We start from the raw sequence: 12,062 nt of genomic DNA, 5'->3' as shown, positions 1-12,062 counted from the left end.
ATTGTTTGCTTATAAAATGCTTTTTTAAATGAATGTGACCGTCTTCAGCCTGAAATATGTGCCACACTGAACGTTTCGGCATGTTTATGGTGAGTAAATAAAACAGCGTCTTCCAAACAACAGTTTACATTAAGTTGTGCTCATCATGACTTTCGATCTAAAAACTAGAGACGTTCCGAAATCCTGTATTGGCCGGATCAGAACTCGGCCAATACAGAAAAAAATCCATATTGGCCGAGTTTTTCTGTATTGGCCGAGTTGACACTTTTGTATAGCAAAGGCAGTTATCATCATATTAAGTCCAATAACAGAGTAGTTAATTAATAATAGTTTTATAATATCAATATGATTGGCGCAATTTGCATTGTGTTTAAGCTGATCGACAATCGATAAAAAAAATCTAACGAAAGATGTTCACTAATAAATGGTTGGTTATTTACGCACATTTGAAAACAAATATGTATTATACCATTCTTTATGTAGTAATACGGCAACATTCATAATACATTCGTTGACATCTTTATTGCAATTTTTAAACACAATTTGATTTTTTTTAAGGCAATTGGATGGATGATAATTGTAATATGAAAATGGGATTCATTTGTAAGAAAAGAGTCGGACAAGGACCACCCACGACTACATCTCCACCTGCTCTCCCAGGAGGATGCCGTGATTCTTTTGTACCATCACCATTTAGTACGTTTAATATTATCGAAGTGTTACACTTTGAATGAAATGTCTACATAACTTGTAACAGTTAAACTGTACAGGAAATAGTAGGAATCGACTTAATCAGAAAATAAAAAAATACCCATCAACAATTATGATACAACGGTAATATTTCAACCGCTCCCATTCAATAAGACATCACTTAAATATTAGATTATGTGCAGAAGAATCTTTTTTCACAAAATGGAAGAAAGTTTATGTCTAGCTCAATAGTCAATTTCATAGAAATATTCAAATTCCTTTCTCGGTCTGTTTTTTAAATGCCTTCTTATTCCTATTCTATCCTACACTTATGACCTATTCAAGATAAAAAATAATAACCTATTAAATATATTTGCACACTAGAAAAATTTCACATCGTATTCAGACAACATCGTGAAAAAATTTAAACAATGGCTGAAATGGTGTAAAACCAACAGTATTATGTCAATATCTCAAATATGGTGTCACATGAGTTGAAGCTTGTATTTAGCAGACCTGATTCCTGCAAGACCAAAGATCGCATAAACATATACATATATATATAATATATATATTTACCTATTGAATCATACAAGCTGATGTTCTCTCAAATAAATTTTTTCAGTGATACAACATCATACGAGGGAAATCAATTTGATCGTCATCGTAAGATACTATTTGTTTAATGAATTTTTAAATTGTACATTGCAAATCTTTAAAATAGCTCATGAAATGAAACTGTATTATTTTCGGAAGCGTTATGCCAAATTTGAAGTTACACAAGGAATGCTAAAAACACATCATAATTGGTGTTCTTCACATTCTTCTGTTTTCGACTTAAACATTATTAAGTGTGTTTAGATTAAATAAAAAATAAAAAAAAGTAACGTATTATGTATACTTGAGACAAAATGACGAGTTTTAATGTAACATACCACTTGCAAATGGAAATTGAGATGCTGAACTCTTGGATGTATAATAAGGCTATCTCTAATAAAATCATGAAACGGACGCTCGAAGAATAAAAAAAAATTGCACATTTAACACAGACACTTTAATTTGCTTACACATTCTGCACTTCTAAGTCAATAGCACATTCACAATCGTTTTATATTCCAGATCAATTTTATGTGATTTTTACTGATAAATGTACTAAATCGGTTACAATATTCCTTTTATGCGCTTTTAGATGCAGACAACAAGTGAGGTAAACTCCGCCTACTCGAGTGGACATTATATTAACTATAACTAACAACAGTACTGACTATTGTGCAAGGCTCCGTTTACTCGAATGGACATACCATTGACTTTTAAGAACAGCAGTCCCTAATTGTATTCAATGAAATGCTTTTCTAGAAATAATTTATTTTATACCAAAATGAATTTTATAATATAAAAGAACATTCTCACAGAACATATAATAATAACCATCTTTTGTTTGTCATGATATCAAAAGAAACATAAAAGTACCAAATATTGTCGACCAACATTATTTGAAATCTTCCAAATACAATCAAATATAATTTCAATGTGTACATATATATGTTACAGGTAATAAATGTTTTTATCTCAGTAATTCGACAGCACAAATGACATGGAACCAATCATCAAAGTTCTGCCAAACAAACTTCCAACGACCCTATGACATGGCATCTATAAGCGATGAGATGGAACAAGGTGTGTAACATTAATTCTTTTATCACTAAAAATCCATTGTTATTTTATAAATGAAGGGAAATGGTATTTGATCTATTATTGAAATATGCCTGAACCACTGTCTTTGACAAGGTTGTTCTCGATCTTATATCTTTAATATTTTTTCCAATCAATTACACTATCTGATATTGTTTAAGAACAGTATGTTATGTTTTGGATAGTTTAGTAGCTTGAGGCAGAATATTAGCATGTTCATCTTACCTTTGCGACTTTAGTTAAATGCACACTGTAATATAAGAATTTCAGTCCATAGGAGACTTGTAACTGGAATAATCTTTTTCGTGTACTCTCCAAAGTCAAAGGTTTTATAAACATTTATCGGAGGGCCAAAATATAAGTGGTTTACAATTCTCTTTTTTATAAAACTAATCATATTCAGACTTTATGTCTTTTTCTCGTAACTGTTTCTGTTTTATCATTTTAACAACTACTAAATAATTGGCACACAAATATGCTACTCGTTATAACCCCTTCTCGAAACGAAATATCTTGTTATCTTTTGAATATCAAGTTCCTATTTCATTTAATACTCTTTGACCCGGCAGTTAAAGAAATAATACTATTTCATTATGTTCTAACAAATTGGTAGAAGGTCTTAAATACAAGGATTTTTGTAAGGTCTAAATGGCAAAGGATTCACCAGAAAAATACATTTTCTATTTCATTTAGTATTCATTCTCCAGTTATATAAATTACTTTTCTTCCAGCTTTTCTTACATCATTGGTACAAGGTCTTAAAGGTAATGTTTGGATTGGTCTCAATGACCTGCGATTCTCCAGACAGTTTGTATGGCAAGATAACTCTCAATTTAAGTATAATAATTGGGCTGCCAGAGAACCTAACGGACGAAATGTTATAGTAAAAGGAATTGGGTTCGTTAATCAGGTAAAAGAAATAGTATTTCAATATTTCTTTCTTTCATGAACAATTAAATGTTCTAATTTTGCATCAGATTATCTTCTCACACAACTGCTTAGACAAGTTGACGATTTAAGAAAATTTATTTGATAACTTATGCCTCGCTCTCATCAAATAAATGATTTTTAGCTCACCTTTCCAAAGGAAATGTGAGCTTTTGACATCACTTGGCGTCCGTCGTCGTCTGTCGTCGTCGTCCGTCCGGTGTAAACTATTTTAAACATCTTCTCCTCTGAAACTACTGAACCAATTCCAACCAAACTTAAGCTGAATGATCCTTAGGGTATGTAGAATAAAGTTTGTGTTTTATTTTCTATTTCGACAAAAAATATGGCCGCCATGGCTAAAAATAAAACATAGGGGTAAAATGCAGTTTTTGGCTTATATCTCAAAAACTAAAGCATTAAGAGCAAATCTGACGTGGGGGTAAAAATGTTCATTACGTCAAGTTCTATCATTCCTGGAATTTTCAGATGAATCTAACAACCATTGTTGGGTTGCTGTCACTAAATTTGGAATTTTAGGGAAATTTTGCTGTTTTTGGTTATTATCTTGAATATTATTATAGATAAAGATAAACTGTAAACAGCAAAAATGTTCAGCAAGACAAGATCTACAAATATGTTTTTATATGACCAACATTGTCAATTGACCCCTTAAGGAGTTATTGCCCTTTAAGGACAATTTTACACAAGTTTTCTAACTTAAAAAATCTTCTCTGAAACTACTGAACCAAAATTAAACCAAACTTAAGCTGAATGATTCTTAGGTTATCTTATTTAAAGTTTGTGTTTTATTTTCTGTTTCCTCAGAAAACATGGCCGCCATGGCTAAAAAAAGAACATAGGGTAAAATGCAGTTTTTGACTTACATTTCAAAAACTAAAGCATTTAGAGCAAATCAGACAAGAAGTTAAAGTATTCATTAGGTCAAGGTCTACCTGCCCTGAAATTATCATCCAAATCGGGTATCTGATTTTTAGGTTATTGCCCCTGAATTGATGATTTTAAGGAAATTTTGCTGTTTTCGGTTATTATCTTGAATATTATTATAGATAGAGATAAACTGTAAACAGCAAAAATGATCAGCAAAGTAAGATCTACAAATAAGTTTTAATATGACAAAAATTGTCAATTGACCCCTTAAGGAGTTATTGTCCTTTAAAGACAATCTTTCACAATTTGTTCATCTAGTTTGCTTACTTTTAAAAATCTTCTCCTTTGAAACTGCTGAAACTATTTTGGGCTGAATGAGTTTCAGAGTATCTATTATAAATTTTGTATTTTATTTCCTTGTACGCCAAGAAACATAGCCACTATGGCTAAAATGGAACATAGGGGTAAAATGCATTTTTTTCTTTTGAAGAAAATATGACAGATACAAAGAACATTTAAATGGCATTTTTAAGACACTCATTCATATATATTGAAAAGCAAAAATAATCATTGATGAAAGATTTAAGCAAAAAATTACAGGTGAGCGATTCAGGCTCTTGAGAGCCTCTTGTTACAAATATTTTTGTTTTAAAAAGTCAAGTGAAATGACATCAATCCGGAACTATTTTGAAATCATTTTTAACTATGTTAATATACAAATAAACTAAAGCAAGTGCCCTTTGTCATGCCAAACCCAAGCTTTTAAAGCGTACTAAGTGGGTTGGATTATTTGAATTTTGTAGGCTTAACGGTGATCTATAAATGTTAACATTCACGTACTGTTGTCTGTACAACATTTAAAATGAAAATCTCACTTTGTCATAAACCTCTCATGTCTAATTTCTTCCGTTTTTAAACAGTTTGGTCTTGTTCCTAGCGATAATAATCTCAACTGGATAATAATTTAGAAATTTATGCATAGTAAGATATGCTTCTAAACCCCTAACGGGAGGGATTGTGCTTGATTTTCATATGATGAAGACGTAATCTTTCAATCAGTTTGATTGAGGTCAGGAGCTGGCATGTCAGTAACTGCTAATAGTCTTTTGTTAATTTATGTATCATTGTCATTTTGCTTAGTTTTTTCTGTTACCTATTCTGACATCGGACTCGTTCTTCTTTTAAACTGAGTTTTACTGTGCGTATTGCTGTGAGTTTGTTTATTCTACATTATCTAGAGATAAAGAGGGAGGGTTGAGATCTCACAAAACATGTTTAACCCCGCTGCAATTTTTGCGCCTGTCCCAAGTCAGGAGCCTCTTGCCTTTGTTAGTCTTGTATTTGTTTTTTCAATTTTAGTTCATTTATATGTTTCGGAGTCTAGTGTGACGTCCATTTTCACTGAACTAGTACACATTTATGTTTTTGGGCCAGCTGAAGCCCGCCTCCGATTGCGGGATATTCTCGCTGTGTTGAAGACCCATTTGTGGCCTGAAGTCAAGATAATTTCTCTGTAAAATGAAAGTATGTCGCGCTATGCTGTCAACACCATTCCTTTAATCATGTGGACAAAGTCGGTAGTTGAAGTAAGATAATAAGTGTCATAAAATTTTGAAAAGTAATTGTCTATTACAAATTGTTTTAAAATAGATTTTTCTGGTAATTTACAAACCATAACAGTTAAGATAATTTAATAAAAAGCAAATTAGCAAACATACCGAACTCCAAGGAAAAGTCAAAGGGAAAGTCTTTTATTAAATGGCAAAATCAAAAGCTCAAACACATAAAACGAATGACTTAGTACAGGCATTTCCTTATGTAGAAAATGGTTTATTAAACCTTGTTTTAATTAATTATTCCTACCACTGGCGCTTCGGTCCTTACACATGCACACCAGTTATTTAACATAAAAAAGTCGTTATGACACAAGTTACTGTAGATTGACTCACATTGTAATTAATTGTAGGAAAAATGTGTAGAAATGTTCACACAGGGTAATTTAGCAGGATCCTGGGGTGATCAAAATTGTAATTTACAACGGTACACTATATGTCAAGGGAAGAAAGGTAAGAGCTTAAAGATAAACGACATGTCATGACACCAACAAGATAACAATTGCGATTATTAAAAACAAAGAGGAATAACAAAGGAAAATAAAACGTATTTCATGATTGTGACTAATGAAATATCAGGTGTAGCCATGTCATCAACTCGAAATATTATTCAAGCAGTACTGAAGTTTAGACACTCTTCATAAGTTATTGTTGTTTCTTATCTATTTGCCTGCTGTTAGGCTACGAGGGCATGTGGTGTACATTCCGGAATCGAGTAAGCCTCAACCAAATTATTTAATATTGTTGCGCATTGTTGAAGGCAGTACGTTGGGCCAAACTTGCTTACTTCTACATCATTTGGTCTCTGGTAGAGAGTCACCAAATCATTTAAAAAATTGAAATGCTTTAGGAACTACCAATCATATTCAAATTTGACCGATTACATTTTTTTTTATTTATGCCCCATGTTAAAGCTGAAAACATTTTTAGCTCACCTTTCAAAAAAAAGGAAATGTGAGCTTTTGCCATCACTTGGCGTCCGCCGTCGTCCGTCGTCCGTCAGGTGTAAACTAAAGATCCTCTCCTCTGAAACTACCGAACCAATTCCAACCAAACTTAAGCTGAATGATCCTTAGGGTATCTAGAATAAAGTTTGTGTTTTATTTTCTATTTCGACAAAAAACATGGCCGCCATAGCTACAATTAGAACATAGGGGTAAAATGCAGTTTTTGGCTTATATCTCATAAACTAAAGCATTTAGAGCAAATCTGACATGCGGTAAAAATGTTCATTAGGTCAAGTTCTATCAGCCCTGAAATTTTGATGAAGCTAACAACCCATTGTTGGGTTGCTGCCACTAAATTGGTAATTTTAAAGAAATTTTGCTGTTTTTGGTTATTATCTTGAATATTATTATAGATAAAGATAAACTGTATACAGCAAAAATGTTCAACAAAGTAAGATCTACAAATAAGTTTTATATGACCAAAATTGTCAATTGACCCCCATTTTGGGCCTCGAGCATCACTGAGGAGAATTTATTTGTCGGAATGCTCATCTGGTTCAGTAAAATTGGTAATTTTGTATTACACATTAAAAAGTGATTAAACAATTAAAAACAAAAGTTTTTTGGATAATTATACCCCACGCAACGAGTTGCGGAGGGTATAATGTTTTTGACCCGTCCGCCCGTCAGTCCGTCCGTCAGTCCGTCCGTCCGTCAGTCCTGTTTCTTGTCATCGCAACTCCTCTCAAACCACCCAACAGAATTTCACGAAACCTTTTTAGATAATAAGGACATACTATGTAGTTGTGCATATCGACAGGAAATTACGATTCAATTTTTTTCCAGGAGTTACGCCCCTTTGAACTTATTTGCCCAATATACTACTGCAACCTTTTGTCATCGCAACTCCTCTCAAACCACACAACAGAATTTCATGAAACTGTGTAGATAATAAGGACATACTATGTAGATGTGCATATTGACAGGAAATTATGATTCAATTTTTTTTTCTGATACAATTTTTTTTCTTACACTTATTTTATTTCTCCAATGACAATGTGGGGACGTGGGGTATGTGAGCGCGCTCACTAAGGTTCTTTCATTCTGAAAGTTTCTTAGTTTATTGCTACCAGTTTTTTAATATGATATTCTTTTAACTTGATGACTCCGTCTGCTCCCATCTAGCTAAGCACCTATCATTAATTAAAATCAATAAACACAAAAACCATGATACGATATTTCTTAAAGAACCATTTCAATCAAACTACAGTAAATTCTGAATTTATGATTCTTTTTAGAAAATAATCGTTTATGTCGCCAACAACAATTTTACCTGCTTGACACACATATAGTTGAAAGTTTTACAAAAAAATTGAAATTAATGTCTGAGAATCTGTTATAGGTTATTTATTTCTTATTTAGTAGCGTAATTTGATTGAATGTAGATATCTAAGTTCTGTAGGCTTTAAATTTACTCAAAATGAGAGTTTATATCAGTAAAATAACCTGAAAAAAAATCTTTTGTACTTTGACTTAAATCATGGCATTATGCTGGTGCTAGAATGAAATTATTCTGACGACATCTATTGCAAATAAAATGACAATGCTCTTTTATGGATAGGTTCCTCTAATGTTTTGTCAAATAACTAGTAACACCATATTTTATCTTAGTACCTGGATTACCTGACACTGGTACACCGAAAGGAAGCTGCAGTAAACCGGAATATACTTTTCGTGGAACTAGTTGTTACAAATTTATTGGATCTCCAGTAGCAAATTGGCAAGATGCAGAAACAAAATGTCAAGCTGATGGTGCTGTACTGGTAACAATAAACGATGTATACGAAAATGCCTTTATAGAAGCCAATATGGGACCTAATGTAGACTACTGGATTGGTTTTAAATATAACAGGGTAATTGAATTTAAATCATGAATAAAGCTAGAACAAACATAAAGCATAAAAAATAAAAATGACTTTACTACAAGACTTTAATGAATGTTATGAATTGAAATATATGGAGCGCTCGATATACATTATAATGAAATAATTTATCCGGGTAAACTCTTTAAACAGCCAAGAGAAAAGAAATACGTATAATATCAGTTTCTTTCTTATGTATATATGACGGCCATAATCTATCATATGAGCGAAGGTTAACTAAAAATAATATTCCTAAGTGATGTCTGATATATATAATTGATTTATTAAAATTACCAAATTTCTAGGATACAACAAGTTTCGCTTGGCAGCGTAATTGGCCTGTAACATTTACAAGTTGGGCTTTTGGGGAACCAAGTAATGGACCATTAGATTTGTGTGTCAAATCTAGGAATGGGCTATGGGACAGTACTGGTTGCACTCGTACTTTGGGATATGTTTGTGAAATAAATTCAGGTTTGTGAGAGTGATATCGAAATGCTTTAAATAAAAATACATTTAAATAGGATATTGTGTACATTTCTGAGGAAAGCTGAAACAATATTTAACAGATCAATAAAAATATTTTTTATTCATGAATACTTTTTGTTTAAGGGTTTTTAATTTCCTTTATACTTCAACTTATTGACTATAGTTTCTTATCTTTCTTATGTTTTTCAGAATGTTACACATTAAAGTAACTATAAAATGAATGTGAAAGACCATACAACGTTTTTTTTAATATATATATTGATAGTGGATTAACAAAATAGAAAATGCCCCCAAAAGGTGTTATAATTATAAAAAAAAAGAGGAAAGTATTCCATGGTATTGATAAATCAATGTATTCATAAACACGAAACAAATATCCGCCATGCTTTAACTACAATGTAGTTCATATGAATAATTTTTTTTAACATAGATACAATTCATTATGTTTTTGTTAGAAAGCACTCCTGATAATAGATATTTAGAACATTGTATCTATCCTGACATCACCAGAATCGTCCGACATGAGATTTGACAAATGACAGAAACATGAAATAAAGCAGATATGAACTTTACCTCTATACCTTTGTATTGAATGTATCTTTTGATGTATATTAACAATGGCATGATGATATTTTAAGCATTTTCGATTCACTTGGACGGAATTGTAATGCATGATTTACCTCGAGTAGTATTGGGGTAGTAGTAGAGTGATCATCTTAAAAGTGCTAACGTTCGTTGGTTCTACACCTGGAAGAGTCAAACCAATAACTTTAAAATGGTATTTTCTGATTTTTCGCTAAGCACGCGCAATGAATGCGTAAGAGCAAAGACTTCGGTGGATAATGTTTCCAGATAGAAATTACCTTTCCTTTTTTGGACTACTACATTGTGAACTAGTACGGTATCAAAAAACCGACTCTACATGTCAGTTAAGAACAAAACTAGGTTCATATTCATATCACATTAACATGTTCTCGTCGTAGTATTCCTGTATATTTTACAGCAGGACAATAAACAGCAATCCATCCGTCCATAAATATATTACATCATACGAACTGACCATTTTCTGATAAATATACAAGATAGCTAGACCGAGATGATAATACTTTGTAAGGCTTATTTTCGCATGACAGAAAATTAAATTAAATAACATGTGATTTGTTTTATTAGCTCCTCTTCCACCTGTAACAAGTGCACCAGTTGGACATTGTAAAAACACAGACGAAACGATTTACAATAACTTCTGTTATTACTTCAGTCCACTTACATACATGGATTGGCCGTCTGCTCGTTATACCTGTAGCAAGCGTGGGATGGATCTTGTTAGTATAACGAGTGCTATTGAACTGGACTATATATTTACTACTTCGCTTAATGCAAGGAGTAGAGACGGAAAACACATAGGTTTGAATATATGGATTGGACTAAATAAAGGATTGCAAAGTAAGAGCTATTTTAGTTATATCGAAACAACCCTTTAATACCTAACGTTTAGATACTCTAAAACAAATACTGATTTATTCAAATAATATGAATGTTTCAGCCATTTATGTGTATTTTTTATACAACATATTAAAGAAGGAGACTGACGATATCAAGGAAACAATATAAAATTAATTAGTCCAATAAAAACAAACAAGAACATGACCAAGAACGAAAAACTTCGTATAGACAACCATTACAAATACAACTAAATATAAAATACAGAGATGTGATAGTATTACAGGCACTTGACTTGGAACAATCAAATACAAACCATACGAGTTCTAAAAACAACATCACCGTAAACATTAGGATGTGATATCCCGTTTGTAATCAGTGTTTTACTTATAAGGTACAGCAAAACTTCTTAACTAAATCGGTGCATCTATTAAAGAATTAAGTAAAAGTTTTAAGTAATTGTGTTAATAAAATACCTTACTTAATAATACCAGTGATAAAAAGATTACGTTCATGGATATCATTTACATCACTACAGATTGCACTTCTGTAGATATAGACAATCAATTTCACATAGGAACGCCTTTTACGGCTAAAATTGTGCCATTTTTACTATGAAGTTTCGTAAAAAATATATCCTAGAATGGAAAGTTCATATGGACTACTATTTTTTTAAAGGTCAAATCAAGAGTTTAAACTTTTACTAAAATTCTCTACAACTTCTCCCTTCACGTTGGTCTTCCTCAGAATTTAATTTGGCGGCTATCCATTTGTATTTATACTGGTAAAATTCCCAAGTTGTGTCTATATGAGATGAAACATAGAGATCATATCTGGGAACCAGTAGGTAAACAAAACAAAATATCTATGAATATTATATATCTTCCCAAAAGAGGCGTAGTTTGTGAAACACCTGTATGTACAACGTGAAACCTATGCTTACATTTATTCCAATAGAAAAATATTAAATAAAACACTTTTCTCACAATAATACTTATTTATCAGAATCAAAGCCTAAAAGAAATCACTGTATGTACTCTAACTTTTCTTTTACAGTACATTTATTACCCCAACTCCTTTTTCAATTTTTAAAGAACTTGAAAACAAGACTTTACTTATTGTCAGCTTACCCTATGTGCATGTTTTCTAACATGAAATGCCTAGAACCTGTATGATACTACTCTGATAACAAATTGAAAGCATTTCAGAATACTATAAATGAAAGTTTAATAGTTAATCATTCCAACATTCAAGATTATATAAAGTATCCAATCCTTCCTCTGTCTCATGTCCGCATCCTACTGTATGCCCTTTTAACTATAAAAGTTCACAATGTCTGCCTCAAATGGCCAGTTGAGAAATCTTGTCATAATAATATCGTCTCTAACCACATATCTAATATAATTTGTCTAATATATAAACTAGAAGTGTTAAAACAAAGCCATATTTTC

At 32.0% G+C, this 12,062-nt stretch overlaps 1 protein-coding gene across 1 annotated transcript in view; it reads left to right on the top strand.

The window, feature by feature from the left end:
* Positions 1-12,062, top strand: part of LOC127727755 (macrophage mannose receptor 1-like) — a 66,268-nt gene that overhangs the window by 47,931 nt on the left and 6,275 nt on the right. Inside the window, exons 29-35 of the mRNA XM_052234871.1 lie at positions 559-696; positions 2,242-2,367; positions 3,114-3,292; positions 6,167-6,266; positions 8,432-8,673; positions 8,988-9,156; positions 10,342-10,614. Coding sequence (XP_052090831.1) covers positions 559-696; positions 2,242-2,367; positions 3,114-3,292; positions 6,167-6,266; positions 8,432-8,673; positions 8,988-9,156; positions 10,342-10,614 — 1,227 coding nt within the window. The remainder of the gene's footprint in view (positions 1-558; positions 697-2,241; positions 2,368-3,113; positions 3,293-6,166; positions 6,267-8,431; positions 8,674-8,987; positions 9,157-10,341; positions 10,615-12,062) is intronic.

This window comes from Mytilus californianus, unplaced genomic scaffold (genome assembly GCF_021869535.1).
Source record: "Mytilus californianus isolate M0D057914Y unplaced genomic scaffold, xbMytCali1.0.p SCAF_2, whole genome shotgun sequence".
Taxonomy (NCBI): Eukaryota; Metazoa; Mollusca; class Bivalvia; order Mytilida; family Mytilidae; genus Mytilus; species Mytilus californianus.
Note: the sequence above shows the minus strand (reverse complement) of the source record. Positions and strands in the feature narration are given on the sequence as shown.